Here is a 17,198-nt window from a genome sequence, read left to right on the forward strand (position 1 = left end):
CTATATTGCCCTCTGGTGATAAACTAGGATTTTACACGTTCCTCAGAAATGTAATGTGAAATCAGATGAGGTCCTGGTGTGTGTGGGTGTGTGTTTTAAGAAAAGTCTACAGCATTAATAGGACTTATGATCTGCAAATATAAGTGTTTGTTGGTTGGTTTGTTTGTTTGTTTGTTGGTTGGTTGGTTGGTTGATTGTTTTGGATGTCTGAATTGCCTCTTACAGGTTTTCTTGAAGATGCTCAGGGATAAATTGATGTAGAAAAAGAGAGATCCACAGTTGCGACTTATCTCTGGGAAATCTGCATCATATATGCGTCTGATATTATATCTTGCAAAAAAGGATTTAACAGTTGCCAACAGATGAGGTAATGAAGAGAGTCCAGGCCACTAAAAGCACTGCAGCTCTCACTGTTTCTCTCTTAGCCTTCACAGAGAATTTTTTTGTGGTATTTGTTCCAGTGCCCACTCTTCCCTCCCGCCCACTCTGTATGTGGAACTGTGATGTGTGGAGAAAACAATATATCCTGCTGTTCTATGTCCTTTTAGATGCTCCTGTGTTTCTTTGTTTGCATTTCTGAAATACAGGTGACTCCTCACTTACTTGGGAGTTATGTTCTGGCCCCCTGCTCACATAAATGAAATGCACTTAAGTGGGGAGTGCCTTCAGCGCATGGGGAGCCTGTACTTGGAGCCCAAAGGAGACGTCCCCTTTGGCCTCTAGGAAGGGTCTCCTCACATGCCGGAGGCACAGCGAGGCTTTGTTGTTGCTCTTCAGGTCTCTCCCCCGCTTCCAGGTTTCCAGCGCCACGTGTATGCGTGGTTGTGCATGACTTGAATGTGCATAATGTTAAGCATAATTGTTTAATTCACACAGAAATGGAAAATGCCTATGTCTTATTGCTGACGGATTAACATGGTTTTTCCCCACAGTGGCATACTATGGGACTCTAAGCTCCTAAATGGGTTAATGATTGTTCTCTGCTCTGAGTTGAATGTAACCTTTGATCATGTGATGAGGTTACTGAGTTGCAAATTCGCCATCTTGGAAGGGTGGTGGCTGGAGTCTTTTGCAACCTGCTAATTTTCTAAGTTTGGGTTTTTGGTTTTGGATGGAGGAACATTCGCTCATGCAAGATCCCTTTCCAGTTTTGAAGAGGCACAATCCAGGCATAGGATTTCTGAGAACTCAGCCTGAGACTAGATTCTGAAAGTATGGCACAGTGCTGTGTGGTGTTGCCTGTGGAAATGTGCTTCTGATCTGTTATCATGATGCTTATCTAACCTCTGTTGACCAGGCCCATGCAGAGCTTGTCTGGGGTCTGAGTTGGGAGTCATGTTAGAATACAATTATAAAACTCCAACAAAAAAACAGCTGTTCCCTGTTGGGGCCCCCCAGCCAGCTTAGCCCTCTGAGGCCTGGGGCAAGTGTACCTGGCTGCCCCTGCTCTCTGCTGTTGACCCAGACAGATGCATCTTTTGATGCTAATGGGAATATCTACCCACATTCACAGTCCCCAATTGTTGTCTGAATATTTGCTTCCAGCTATAGCTAGATCGGAGGCTAGAGTTCAATATATGGTTTCCCCTCACTCAGCTCTCCCTCTCACCTCTTGTGTGCATGTGTACATGTACATACTCTCTAATATGACACGGCCCAAATCCGGGACACCATCTTCTGAGTCTGAAATCCCGTGTGAATCATGCGACCCATGTGAGATTGTGGACCTGGAAAAAGCACTTTTCGGGGCAAGACCTTGGCCCGAAATCACATGAGAGTAAGGTGCCCCAAATGGCATTGGGGGGGGGGGTTGGAGTGGGGTGGGGCAGGATGTCCCACTTTTTCCAGGTAATTGACAGGTATGTGTGCATTGCTTCGTTACACTAGATGTGATCCAAAAACAGCTAACAAAGTACTGACTGAAAATATAGGAACACAGGAAGCTGCCTTGTGCTAAGTCATACCACTGGACCATCTAGCTCAGATTGTGACTGGCAGTTTCCAGGTCTTCAAACGAGTCTTTCCCAGCACTTCACAGAATTTTCTGCATGCAAAGTTATGTGGCCTACCACTGAACTATATACGCCTCTACTTCAAATATAAGACGATTAAATGGAAGCATTAGTCTCGTGGTGCTGTAGAAGTGATTCAGAAACTTCCACTGGTTCTCTTATAGGAACCTCTTGGTTTTGACTAGGACTGCATGCTCAATTTTAAATGAATAAATATCAGTATGAAGCACGCCCCCTCCCTTTGTTTGTTCATTGTTACGTTAAAAATGAATGGGGATCTGCCAAAGGAAAATTCATTCATTCACACATACATGTAGTGCGATGCCCTGGAGAAGGGGCCACCAACCTTTTTGGGCACATTTGTGAACTGGAGAAGCTATTGTGAGCTGCAAGCAACCACAACCTCAGATTATAAGAGAATGCTCATTTCGAGCCTTATTTTGGGAGGGAGGGAGGGAGGGAGGGAAGGAGGGAAGGAGGGAAGGAGGGAGGGAGGAGAAACTGTGAGTCCAAGGGAAGGTCTCTGCAGGTGCATATGCACCCATAGGTGCCACTCCCATTGGCGAGTGCCATAATGTCTTCAAAATCATGCCAATGGTCACCCACATTGTAAGCCGAAGAAATGCAGCAGGTGCTTCCATTAATGAAATGGAAAGGTCATAAGGTTGTATATCTTCTTTCATCCAGGGGCGGAGCTACCTGCCCTGGCCCCCGGAGAGATGGCGGGGCTAGCCGCCCAAACAGTGAGCATCCTTAGCTGCCCGCCACCTGCGTGGCGAGCATTGTGAGGGGTGTCGCTAGCCACCTGCCGCAGCATTGTCCCTAGTAGCCTGCCGTCCATGCAGCGAGCGTCCGGGGGCACCGCCCGTGCGAGCAGGGGTGGGTGGGTGGCATGGAGATGTCACTTGCCCTCACAGCTGACACCTGGTGCGCATCACACACCCCCGCACCCGCCTTCCTCCGCCAGTCTTTCATCGCCTATAAAACGGGGACTCTTTACCCAATCTGAAATTTGGGTGGTCTGATGCCCAGTGCCATTTGGATGGGAAATGCCCGTTGGTTGGAAAATGCCACACAGAAACAATCACAACCAATGAACAAAGGCAAGTCAAAATGCTTGGGGATATGAAGTGAAACAAATGGACAAATGAAACAGAAATTTTCCCATTCCACACACTTAGCTTATATGGACCGACACTTTTCACGCTGGGAGAAGGGAATGAGCGAGTCAACAGACCAGTCCTTTTTCAGTTCACAGAACCCCAATTCTTTATTAATCACAGCTTGCTCACAATGACATACAGGAAAAATAGCACAAATGAAGAGTAGACTATGCAGGCAGCAATTCCCAGGAGGGAGAGGGACAACTTCAAACTGGCAGCTCTATGGGGAAAGCAGGTGGGTGATGCCACACCTGGCTCAAGCATCCTGGCTCCTAGTCGCTCCTGCTGCTTCAGCCCTTGTCATTCTTGGTATCTTTTTAAAACTAGGCAGGAGAGGAGAAGTCAGCAGGATTAAGCTTGTTGAGTCTGGATGAAAAATGTCCTACAGAGAATCTTGTACCGTAATGAAACAGATTAGATTAAGGCTTGGATCCTTCCCACAAAAGCGCACCTGGTTGCCCCACTGATTTTAGGAATGGTGGGCAGGACTGTGGCCTAAGATAAATAGAACAGGTCACAGAATCTACACTTAAAAGCTTCTCGACTCAAGTTAAATAATTTCTTCATTGGTGAAGAGGCAGATTTTGAGTTATTTTTAAATCCAGCTTCCCCAAAACCCATAAGCTTCTTTTGGCCAGATATATGATTGGTCATTCTCAGCTGCATGTAATGCCTATTTTTAAAAAAGTCAAAACTTGCTTCTGCTTGCCTCCTTGTCAATGACACTTGCCTTTGAAAAACAGAAGCATTTTTCTTCAAAAGGTAGAAGAAATTGTTCCTGTGAATACTAATTTGCAGCACAATGCTGTGGTTGTTTACTCAGAAGTAAGTCTCACTGTGTTCAGTGGCGCTTACTCCTTTGTAAGTGTCTTATGCCTGCAGCCTTTTCTTACCTTCTCCAATGGGTGCTAAGTCCCATTGAATTTGATGGGGTCTGACTTCTGTGTAGAGATGTAACAAGAGATGTGTGGTGCACTGCAATTTTGTTGTTGTTTAGTGGAGCACTGAGGCTGTAATTAAAACATGACTGCTTAATGATTCAGGGGGGTGTTTCAGGACTGCTCTGTCAAGTCCCAATGCCTGTAATTTGCTTATTGTTTTAAGGAAGTGTATTGATCGCAAACCTTTCTAGGTAATTAAGCAATGGCTAGACTCTAGCACCATAGACCTTCCACTGACTTAGATGTTCACTTGGAATGCATGGAGGTTGCTGCAGGGAACTTCATAGGAACAGATCTAACAAATTCAACCAAATGGAAATAGACAACATCAAAAGCCTGTTACAGGACATGTAAAGATTATGAAATAACTTGCATAATGCAATACTTGTATTTTTTAACAAAAATGTAAGTATTTACAAAATAAGATCCAAGTTTTATTTTTAAACATCAAGCAAATCATTCTGCAAAAACTGCATTGTTTTATTTTTTTGTTTTGTTTTCTATTGAGTTCTTGATTCTTCTTCTTCTTCTTTTAAACCGTGTCATACATTTCCCATACTAATATCTCATGATCTGTAATAATATAGGCAGGGGAGTTTGAGGAGGGGTGGGGACTTATCCCACCCTCTCCACTGCTGGGCTCAGCCAGACAGTTCCACCTGGAGCTCCTTGTTTCTGCGGACCTCTGCAGCATGCCTCTCCTAAGAGGAAGAAAATAAAAATAAAAACAGGAAACATTTAACCTCCACCTTCCTTCTCCAGAAAGAATTTTAGAAGACAACCATTATTTGGTTTCATGTACTGCAAAGTAAGCAAGGATATTAGAAGCATTTTAAACTAGGTAAAACAGACAGGGAACCTGTGGTAGTCCTTCAGATGTTGTTCAAATCCATTTTCCATCAACAACAGCCAACATTGGCAATGATCAGAGATGATGTGGAACAGTAGTCTGGAGGCCCACTGGTTCCCCACCTCTGAGGCAGAATATAACCCATGTTCCTTGGCTAGGATAACTAATTGTCCTTTCCATTCCTCTTTGGATTAGAAGGAACTGGAGAATGGAGACAGAAAGAGGGTTTGGGCCACCCTTTAAGTGTGAAGCAGCTGTGCTTGGTAGGGAGCAGAGTCACATGTGGTCCCAGAAATTCCAGGTTCAATGAACTTCCACATGGAATTTCTGGAGTCATTAACATGGGTCAACATAAATGGTACTTAAGTGGGTATAGACACTACCAAATATGATGCCCAGTGTGTGGACAGGTAGTTGGTCTAGAGGAGCCTTCTCCATACTGATGCCACCTTCAGAAGTTGTTGGACTCCCATCCTCATTATTGGTCATGCTGCCTGGTGGGAGCTGGGTGCCCTGCATTAGAGTCAGGCTAGGCACACCTGAGAGGGTGGGAGGTAAGCAGACATGATTGTGCTTCCACACCACATGCCATCTTTGCACACTTATCTCTGAATCCATCTGAAAGAAAGTTATGACATCTCTGGGACATCAAAAGTCACCTTTAGGCTGAGGCAGGAAATCAGCTGAAAGCATGTCTGCTGCCTTTGGTCCCTTTCCTACACCTTCTGGGGAAAGCAGAGGGCATTTCCCCCATGCCTGCACAGCTTTCTTTGGCTGTTTCCCTCTTCGCCTTTAGCACCTTGGCAGCCTTTCCCAACCTGGTGCCCTCCAGGCTGCATTAAGACATAAGGCATCTTGGTTTAGTTTTTCTAATTATAATACTCTGCACTTCTGCCCCATTTTCTGACATTCCTTTTGCACTGCAGTACCTGATGCATTATGAAACTATGGCTTTTTAAGTGATAAAACTGGCATGTTGTGCTAAATTTTATTCACACCAGTGGGTGTGGTTTGACATGACAACAAATGCTACCCTGCTCTTTTTGCACATACATCTTCTATTCCTGCATGATTCCCCCATGAAAACAGCAGGAAAGAACTGTATGCTGGCATACTACCTCAAATTACATCACTTTACTCCCCTGATTTTCTGGGTTTAGGGGGCTGCAAATGGATTTTTTCTGGAATCAAATAACATGGAAACCAGCACTAAGCATGCACTATATTCCCTTAGTTTTCCAGAAATGCCTTTTACGTCATGTGAACATTCAAATACAATGCAGAAATGAATAGTTAGGGAAACACTGGGGAAATGGAGTAAACTGTCACATGAATTCAGTCTAGATGTTTTGGACTACAATGCCCATCATGCATATCAAAATACCGGTGACCACTTCCCCCCTCCTAAAATAATCTCAGCCTGGTTACCTTCTCCTGGAGGCGTTCAATAAGAGCAGCTAAGTTAGCTTCACGGTTTTCTTTGATCTGTTCCATTTTCAGTATCAGTTTTTCCTCTGCCATTTTGCTGAAGTTGTTGTTCTCCTCCAAAGCCTTCTGAAGGACTTCTCGTTCATGTTCTCTCTTTTCCGCCAGTTGTTTCAGCACCACAGCCTCCTGGGACTGTGAAAGGCAGGGGAAAGAAAGGGATCCAAGGGGATAGTCTGTTTGAAAAGCATTCAGCCAAGGTTGGAAGGATAATATGTGAACTTCAGTTTGTCTAAAGCAAGGATGGTGAAGCTGTGTGGCCTCCCAGACACTGTTGGACTCAAACTCCCATCAACCACAGCTGGCATGGATAATAAGGGATTATGGGAGTTGTAGTCCAATGGTGTGTGGTCAGAGGTCTCCCACCTCTGGTCTGAAATGCCAATAAAAATATCTGATAATTTTTGAGAGCATCTGACAAACATGAATCCCTGAGCAGCACTCTTACTAACAGAACCTCCTCCAAATATTCTGCCATTCTATTTTTGTTTTTCAATGGGATTGTAGGCAAATTTTATGGGCTGCTTTAAAAACTACATTTTGATTGGGAGTTATGCTTCTGATGCACCAACTCCCCCTTCATTCTGCAGTCTAGCACCACATCTTATATCGTTTCAGTGGGTTCACCTACCCTCTGGAGTACATTATTTTGGGAAGGGGCAATGGGAGCTGTCAGAAGGCAGAGAAATCAACAGAAATGGCTTCCTCTGGTGGGAGCCACTGCTAGATCACAGCCTGTGCATTTTGTATTTCACTCAAGTTATGTATTTCACAGTATATTTGTTTACTTGATTGCAAATTGTCTCAGAAGTTCACATTTCCTCCATATCCTACGGAATTCACGATTTCACCATGCCCCAAATGTTTTGTTGTTTAATCTGGCTTCAAACCCAAGGAGTTACTGAAAGTAATTTTTCTTAACTAAAGAGCTGGAATGTGTTTATAACCCTTGGATACTTTAGCGGTAGCATACTGTCTTGATTACCGCCCACTAAAAGTTACAGAAACAGAGAGCTAGCTTTTGAGTTTTATAAGACTCTTCTTTCTGCTGCATGTTGTTAAGCAAAAAGCCAATGGCCATCCCTTCCCCATTGAAGTTAACTGTTGGCTTTCCTCCTTAATACAGGTATTATTACTTTACTGTTTGGATTGTTTTGAACAGGTGGACAAAACTATCTGCATTTAAAAATCTCTCTTAGACACTTGCCATATTTAACTTTATTCATCTACATATTGATTAAATATTTAAAGGTAGCATACAGGGATGACCCAAATTCTCAAGGTTATTTTGCGTCCTGAAGCTGGCCTTTACTGTCAGCTGGGGGATGATTCACACAACCTGTGAACTGGTGTCAGATGATGACATCTGGTTGAAATTGCATGTACATTGAATGGCTGTCTACATGTTACCCATTACATACAACAGGTATGGGGAACCTTTGGTTCCTCAGAAATCGCTGGACTACAATTCCCATCCGCCCTGATTATTGGCCACATTTGCTGGGACTGATGGGAAGTGTAGTTCAGCAACATCTGGCGAGCCAAAGGTTCCTCACACCTGGTGTACACACCACTTCAGTTGTGTATTTACACACACACACCCCACGCACCACCATTAACTACTCCAAATGTGAATTGGGCTCCAGTGATATAAGGCAGTGAGAAGTCCATGATTAAATCCCCTACAGTTTTTCAAAAGGAGAAAGAAAATGGGAATATGGCACTGGAGGGAGAAGAGTTAACCCTTTCCCTCATGCACTTATTACAATTCACATCCTCCCTAGAGCTGTTATTTGCCCTTCAGGGGAAGCATACAGCTACTGTATCTCCCCGCTCCATGATAATTGCATTTACTCTCACTTACCAGCTCCAGTTTTATATCTCCTGCTGTCTTGTCTAGTTTGCTCATTAAATATGGCAGGAAAACAATAAAATCCTGCACATGGTATGGGAAATGAATACAGTCAGCTCACCATGAGGAGAGAACTAATATGTGCAGTGATTTCCATCAGCTACTGCATGCCTAGTGGTTTTTAAGACTGGTGTGTGTGTGTGTGTTATCTTGCTTGTATTAATGATTTAATATGGGTTTCCGACTGCGAGGGGCCAATTTTCACTTCAGAAGATCTCAGAAAGATCTGAGCTGCTCACATGACTGAGCTAATGCACCACACTGTTGAATTTACTAGTGGCTTGGGCCAGGCAGATCAATTGCAGAGTCAGGAATGAGCCTCCTAAACTAGTCCCAAAGTATTCTTCCCCACAGTCAAAAAGAATCTGAGCATAGCTATGCATGTACCTATATAGTGGGGCAAGTTTGTATTCTCTGTCTGAGATCAATAAATTCTAAGATTAAACACAAACTTTGAGAGAGCGGGTTATGGGCAAAAAATGCTTGTTTTGTATTGAGAACTCTGAACCTACCAGAAAAGGAGATCATGAACAGTCTTCTAGTATATTTAAGGTAAGAAGCAAAGGAGGAGGCATACACCTCCCCTTCCCACTGGCTTGTTTTAAAATAAAGGTTCAAAATAAAGGTTTATTTAGCTTCCGCATTCACAGACTAGAAAAGGAAATCGGATGGCATTGCCTGCTGTAACAGAGAAGATTTTGCTGATGATTAGGTGGAAGCTTCTTTTGCATATAGTCGTTATGGTGAGCGATATTAACAAGCAAAAGATGGCCACTGAGCAGCTGACAGCATGAATGCTTAAAAGGGTGAACATTATCCCCAATTCTATGGAATGTTAAACAGCAGGGGCTTCCCAATTACCTTTCACACAAATGCAAATCCATTAATAGGATCACATGTAATTTCTGCACCATAATCCAAAAGCTACTAAGAATATGAATCCCTTTGGAATATAATTTTCATATTAATGTTCTGGCTAAGGAAGATCCTACTGTACAACTCAATCTTAGCTGTTAAACCAGCTTCCAAGGTTTTAAAAGCAAAGTATTTTAAGTCCAGTGATTATAGAAACTTTCCCCAAATATGATCCCCTCCAGATTTTTTGGACTATAACTCCCATCAGCCACAGCTATCCAAATTTTTTTAGGATACTCAGTTGGGGAAGGACTGGGCAATAGATGCTATGACATGAATTCTGTCTTCCACTGATATTCAGATACATTTTTTTAGTGCATTGGGGAGCATATATTTGGATGGATTTCATTTGTGGTTCTTGAAAATGAGAGGGGTGGATGTGAAATAATATAAATACTACTACAGGCACTGGTGCTAATAATGATACAGCCAACCACATAGCACCACCACAGCTTCTATTCAGGGTTTAGATGACAAGCTAAACTGTAGCTAATTATGACAGAGGTGGAAATGGCAGGGGAAATAAGCCATGGTTATCATGACATCTGAAATAATTTATGGGTATCATGACAGGGAGTTCACACACTACATTAAACAAGTGAACAATATGTATACACAAAAAGTTGAGCTGTACACTTGTACAGTTATTCACTTGTATAGTTTTGAGTGTGCAGTCTGTGTACACAACAGTGGAGCCGTCCAAATCAACAAGCGCATATTCTTCCAAACAACCATTTGTACTTGTGTGGAGACGGCTTGCACCTGTGCTCAGTGTAACCTGCTGGCAAGCCTGTAGTCTTCAGGTGTAAACTTGATACCAATTGTACACAGGTGAGTGCTATTGATCTGAGTGGGGAGGAATGTGAATGAGAAACTAGGTACAAGATTGGGATGTGTGAAAAAGCAAGTGATCTACCGATTTCTTCAACGTGTAGGGACTGATTTTTACCTGAAATTTCTGAATTGTATTTCCTGTATACCACTTAGAGACTATTGCAGTTAGGCGACATTTAAATTGTTTAAAGCATAGTAGTAGCAGTAACAGCAATAGTACACACACATACACAATATTAGCTCTCCTATGTGTCTAACTTCATTTTGAAGTGTTGTTTCCCACTCCTGCCTTTGGGGGACAGTGTAAGAACTCAAAACAACTAGGAATCCCATGGGAGTCTTGGACACAAATAGATTTACCATATGTTTTCTGACGCTGTGGGCTCTGGTCTACAAAAAGCTTATGCCACAATAAATCTGCTAGTCTTAAAAGTGTCACAAGACTTTTAAGAGAGCTTGTACCTTTGAAGAACATATCTTAACTAGGTTACAGAAATCCAGAGGGGTTAAGATGCCTGTTTGCAGAAATGAATGTGCCATAGTAGAACTTAATGTTAGCATCAGCTCAGGCCCCTTTTCATGCTGCAACAACTGGAAATGTTCTCAGCAAGCAGTCATGCTAAATCAGATTATGGTCCATCTAGCTCAGTATTGCCTGGGATTTTAGGGTGGGGTCTTCTCCTAGCCCAACCTGGAAGATGCTGGGTTTTGAACCTGGGATACTTTACATGCAAAGCATGTACCACTGAGCCATGTCCGCTCAGCACTGAAACAGTCATATGCTTGGTTATTCTTAAGTGACAGTTCCATCTGCTTTCAGACACAGACCATAGATTTCTGCAAACGAAGCAGCTCATTGATTCAACATGGAGCACTGTGTGTTAAGGAAAGCAATGAAGAATTGCATCTTTCCTCACAGTTTCAATTCCCAGCATCTCCAGGTAGGGCCGAGGGAGACCCTTGCCAGAAACTCTGGAAAGCCACTTAGAAGCAGCATAAATAGAACAATGTTCTGACTCAGTATAAGGTACTTTCCTATTTGGAATGTACTATAAGGAGAAGGAGAAGGAGGAGGAGGAGGAAGAGGAGGAGGAGAAGGAGAAGGAGAAGGAGAAGGAGAAGGAGGAGGAGAAGGAGAAGAAGGAGGAGGAGGAGAAGGAGGAGAAGGAGAAGAAGAAGAAGGAAGAGGAGAAGAAGGAGGAGGAGAAGAAGAAGGAGGAGAAGGAGGAGGAGAAGAAGAAGGAGGAGAAGGAGGAGGAGGAGAAGAAGAAGAAGGAGGAGGAGGAGGAGGAGAAGGAGAAGGAGGAGGAGGAGGAGAAGGAGGAGGAGGAGGAGGAGGAGAACAACAACAACAACAACATTTTTGCAATGTATAACTTGCAAGTGCTCCTTCACCATTTTTGTGTGCCAATAATAACATGGATTGCAAGTAGATTAACTTGAATGGATCCCTTCTCCTCCTCCCAGTTACATGTTTTGACTGTGAAGTAAGTGGCTAGATACCTTTCTCCTCTCCTCTGCAGCTTCCAGCTTTTTCTGGATCTCTCCAAGGGACAGATCTTTCTTCTTTGGAGAGGCTAAAGTCCGTGGTGCTTCTGAGACTGGAGAAGGTGGCTTCAGGATCAGCTCAAAAGCTTGGCCAGAGGCACGCTTGTTGATCTGTTTCACTTCCATGTCTGTAAAGGAAAAGTTAAAACATTTCAACCCACTATTGTGCTACTATTGTGATAAAAGAGCAATGGCAACAGATAATGCAGATGGCTTCTTGGGCTGCCACAGACATTAGAATACACACACACACACACACACACACACACACACACACACAATATAAGGGTGGGGTAGCACCCCTTATAAAAGGCAGCCCAAGGAATCCTTTGCTAAACCAAAGAATATCCACTGAAAGTTACTTACCATCATATGTGTATATGTTCAGGTTTCGAGGTTCAGGGTAAAAACAGGAGCAGATCAAAGAAAGCATCGACAGCTCCTTCATCTTTTCCTTGTAGGCTGAAATGAAAGAGACTGTATTAATCTGTTTCACCTCTCCGGATTCCTGTCTTACAGAATGTTTAATTTAAATGGCAATTAGTGTTGCTAGTAGAGCTGCAAAATGAATTGCTCAACTAAAACTTTGTAAAAATATCTAAGAAGGTGAAAGATTTCTCATAAATGGTGGCTTTTTAAAATAATTTCTTATGCATTGAAGAATCTTTGATCTTTCTCATACATACACACACACACTCATCATGCCAGTAGCAGTAAATATGACTAAGGCTGCAGTTTCTGCCTTTTTTCCTCACCCATCAGGGATCGTCTTTCACTTATGGGCAGTTAAAGACTGATAACTGTTTATTTCCAATGAGAAGTGAAAGAATAAAGTCTCTATACCAAGGGCACTGAGGATTTAAGTCTTGCTTCAGCCTCTCCTTCCCCAAGGCTCTCACATAGGTCCAGAAACTGAGTTCCGCCCAACATGGGGGGGGGGGGGGAGGAACTGTTATGCGTGTGTGATGTCACACACATGATGCACAGTGTGCTGTCATGCAAATATGTGATATGTGATGTGAGGACTAGTGAGGCCTGCTGCTGCAATGAGGCCTGGTTAGGCCCACCACCATGAAGCCCAGCCCTTCAAGATGGGGGTGGGGGGTGCTCAGCCCCAATAGACTTTGGGGGTGGGTGGTCTGAAGACACTTCAGCCGTATGGAGTTGGCATCTATGCACAGGTGTTTCTGATGGCTCTTATTGGCCAGTTCTCTGCTGTGGAGAGGGGAGAAACATTGGAACATATAATGTATGCCAATCTGCATTTATGAAGCCAGGATCCAGCGCCACAGTGCCAACTATTCAAGTACTGAGACCTCCCCTACAAGGTCCAGCTTATGTGAATGTGAAGAAAACTCACAAAGACAAGAGGTTACTTCTAGCCTTGAACTCTTTGTCTCATATATGTAGCAAGTACATCAACATCTAACCTGCATGTTTCTCAGCAGGATGGCAAATAGGATATACTTTGGCTGGGATTCCAAAACCTACTTTCAGTATTCCCCCCCCCCCCTCTTTGAGTGGCATTCTCATCAATCCCCTACCTCACTGCAATGTCACAAACTCCTGTCAGTGTCAAAAGAGCTCTGCAAAATGACACGGGGAGTCTGAATGCAGGTCCAAAGTCCATAGTTCTTTGAATCTAGGGCTTTGAGTAAAATATAGTAAACTGTGAGTGGCATGCAAAACATCTGAGGAATGAACTGAATAACAATGCACTTCATTTAAATAATGCTGCATAAAACATACACCGTAGATCTAAATAGAAATGTTAGCTAACAGTTGAGATGGTCTTGTTTGATTTTGAATGTATTATTATTATTATTATTTCACAATTATTATTATTATTTCATACGGTCTGGGGGCCAAACTGCAGGTGTATAGTCTGGTTTTGTGTGGTTCTTTTAAAAACTAAGTAGCAGCTGAATGGGATGTAAACAATCCCATCAGAGAAATCTCAGTAGGAGGTAACTTTGGAAGAGTCTCACAGCGAAACTGTACTGTGGCTGCATTTGCATGTCACAAGAAACTACGGTTTATTATGGCAGTGGTAACCCTTGATTCTGCATACCCCTTCCTTTTCTCTCCATTAGAATGGCAAAACTCAGAAACTCAGAGACCTTTGCTTCTAAACTGCAGCTAATATGAACTATGGATTGTTGAAACAAGCCAACTTTATAACCTATTGTTTGAAGTTGGCTTGTTTCACTCACTGCAGTCCAATCTTGCTCAACTCCCTTCCCAGCAGCTGCTATTTAAAATTTAAAAAAGAATCATGCAATGTCAAGCTACATATTTAACATAGTTTGGATCTGAGATTATAAAATAGAATTGAAATGTTTTCAGTGAGGTTACAGATTAATTTTTTCCTACAGAGATGGATGTATGGACATACACTGCTATGCCTGCAGATGGCCCAGTAAAAATAAACACTGTGGATACCTGTGCACAAATTTTATCCTATCTATCTATCTATCTATCTATCTATCTATCTATCTATCATCATCTATGACCTGATCAACTTGAATGTAGGGAGGGAAGAAAAGCATAATTTGCATATTGCTGCAGATTCTGTGATCATAAAAGCAGAGTGAGCAGGCCCTTCTATGCTTCATTGTTTTGTTTCACAATACTGTACATTGTCTCTCCATTTCATATAAAACATCACCACTCAGAGCCACATGGGAGAGGTTCATTCAGAGCTTTAACTGGAACATGGGGAAGCTGTCTTCTGAGCACCTGTGACTGTGCACTCACCAATTTCATTTTTAAGGGAATTTCTTCCTTGTAATTTTTAGCCAAGTCTTTCCATGCAGATTTCTTTAAAAGGAAAATGTCAAACAGCTGTCAGGCAAGGAGTAGGCAGCCTCCCAATCTTTCTGAGCTTCCTAGAAAGCCCAGCTGAGGACGTCATGGGGTTTTCAGGAAGCACAGACATCTAAGGAAGGGTACAAAGTGCAGACCACTGGAGGGATGATTTAGAGACAAAAGACAAAACGCCCTTTGGCCGCCTTATTTATGTATTTTATTTAGACATCTGTACCACTTAATTCATAAAATATATCTAAGCAGTGTACAGGAAACAAAACAGCAGCACGTTACAAAAAAGCACAATAAAACCATTAATACAAATGATGAATGAATAAATATGGATATAAAAATCCTTATTCCGGCACGCCCAGCACCTCTCAGCCTCCCATCTCTCACCCAGGGCCCAAACAAACTCACAGATCACTCACAAAATCTCTCAACCAAGAGGGTTCCTGGAACCTGCTGACACAGATACAGGCATAGCTGATTCCTTTGTGGTGAGTGGGCTCAAAGGGGAAACCATAATCTGGCTCAGCCCCACCTTGCTGTCTGTTGCAGAGCCTTTTGCTGCTTAGGCAGGCTTTCAGGATGCATTTGAGTTCCTGACCCTGAATCCAATTTCATTTTCTGCTTTGGGAGAGATGCCACGAGAGGCAGAGGCAGGAGGTTCAAATTAGATGGAGCATGAAATGCAGGCCACGCAAGGGTCGTATTTCCTTTAGTGCATCATAACTGCATTTACATTGATCCCTCGGTCATTCCATTGGCAAAAGCAGTTTCTCGAATTCTGAAGGTTAAACGATTCAGATATGCCGCGTGCCTTTTGGGTTTGTATTAAGTGTGCTGCCGGCGTAAAGCCTGCATTGTTCTTTCAGTGTCAAACTGACACAGATTTGCTGGGCAGCTTTCTTAATTTGGTTCCCTTTGTGATATGCAATGTGGAGTTTCACGCTTCTGATCAACCACAATGAATAAATGGTTATAGAAAAATTACATTAATAGAAATCCTAGAACTAGGCATTAGCCTCATATTTCCTCCCCTAGTTTTTAAAACATTGCCATATCTACTATTTGGTTAGATTGCTAAGACTGCTTCGACTGACAGTTAAAATACAACTACTGTAAAAAATAGTAATAGGCAATGGTCACAAAGGGAAGTGATGTTAAGCACTGTGTTTTCCCCCTTTTGTTAACAGTCATTAACAACTGAGTTAACATGTATGTTATTTTGTCTGCACCAGCAGTGGAAACCCTCCAGCCTGCCCAGAACTGTCAATCATCCAGCATCACCTATTGTCACCTGCACTTAGAGCATTAGGGAACATCCCACGGCTCATGCAGTGTGCTCCTGATTGCATCTGGGGCTTGACAGTTCATTTAGCACCTTGAATCCGGACGAAATTGAGGTGCTGTTTGGTTTTGGGGCCTTTCCTCCACCCATGTCCCTGCGGCTTTTGGCAGGGGAATGGACTAACTTGGTGTATCAAACCTGTACTCCTATATTCTTTTCTTCTTCTTCTGAGACTTGATTTCCTTCCAGTAGATGTCAGTAGACTTCCTGGTTGCTAGCGACCCTCTAATTTCTTTCAGAGATGTGATTTAAATTTTTCATTTCATTTCTTCTTTTATTGTTATTCTCTCTTTGTCTTCAGCACCGTTTACTTCAGCCAAACCCACTTCTACCTTGGGTCCTGCCACTATGGGAATTGGACTCTTGGAGGGTTGGCCTTGTTCAAATCCAGCCCTTCAGTTCCCCACCCCTGATCGACACCGTGAAGTAGGCCACAATTCATCCAACAACGCAAGTAGGAAACTGGCCATGCATTTTTATACTAAGAAGTCAGTTCCCATGGAGTTCAATGGGTCTTGCTTTCAGGAAAGTGTTGCGGATTGCAGCTTTAGGCCTTTTGACACAACTTGCTCATGGGTGCATAATAAGTTAATAACAGAAGTGGGGTTTGAACCGTCATGTCACTGTGGTCTCCAGGGTCCCTTCCAACTCTTCTACGATTCTATGATCCAAAGGCAAGTCATTAACCCTGGGACCACAGGTAATCTCAAAGAATGGTATGTGGAATTAGCACATATAGTAGACTGTGGAGTAGAGGGCTACATGGAATAGCCATTCTTCTCAAGGTTAATTTTCTGCCATGTAGAAGAACGAAAGCGGAGTACCAGAGACATGTGAGTGACTATTTCCCAGCAATTCAAGGGTGGATATTTCACTTCAGTCACTACTTGTCTTCCATACTTTTGACCATAGAAAGCAGGGATAAAGAAAAATGTAATGGGGACCCATCTGTACAATACATTTAAAGCAGTATCATAGTACTTTAAGAAGGGAAGAGAGATTAATTGTAAAACCACTCTGGGAGCTGTAGCTCTGTGAGGGAAATAGGGCTCTCCTAACAGATCTCTACACTCTTAACAAACTACAGTGCCTAGGATTTTTGGTGGGGAAGCCATGATTGTTTAAAGTGGTATGATACTGCTTTAAATGTATAGTGTAGATTGGGCTCCAGAGCCAACATGAGAGCTAAAAATCAACTGACTTTCTCTATTATAGGTGGATTCACATAAATCTAAGAATTATTATTCTGGCTCACAACCAATCTACATGCTGCAGACTGTTGTGGAAATGCAAAGCATTCTTATAGTATGCACTACATTAGGGAAAACCACTTGCAAAATATGTATATTAGTCAAAGCTGCATACAAAAAGGATTG

General features: G+C 42.8%; 1 protein-coding gene across 1 annotated transcript in view; it reads right to left on the minus strand.

The window, feature by feature from the left end:
- Positions 1-3,252: 3,252 nt before the first annotated feature.
- The window catches only part of STMN2 (stathmin 2), a 31,862-nt gene continuing 17,916 nt past the window's right edge, over positions 3,253-17,198 (minus strand). Inside the window, exons 2-5 of the mRNA XM_081014038.1 lie at positions 12,027-12,122; positions 11,616-11,788; positions 6,395-6,586; positions 3,253-4,817 (exon numbers count right to left, since the gene is read on the minus strand). Of these exons, the coding sequence (XP_080870164.1) occupies positions 4,758-4,817; positions 6,395-6,586; positions 11,616-11,788; positions 12,027-12,122 (521 nt within the window). The 3' untranslated portion in view covers positions 3,253-4,757. The remainder of the gene's footprint in view (positions 4,818-6,394; positions 6,587-11,615; positions 11,789-12,026; positions 12,123-17,198) is intronic.

Source organism: Podarcis pityusensis, assembly GCF_964106645.2.
Source record: "Podarcis pityusensis genome assembly, chromosome: 7".
Classification (NCBI taxonomy): domain Eukaryota; kingdom Metazoa; phylum Chordata; class Lepidosauria; order Squamata; family Lacertidae; genus Podarcis; species Podarcis pityusensis.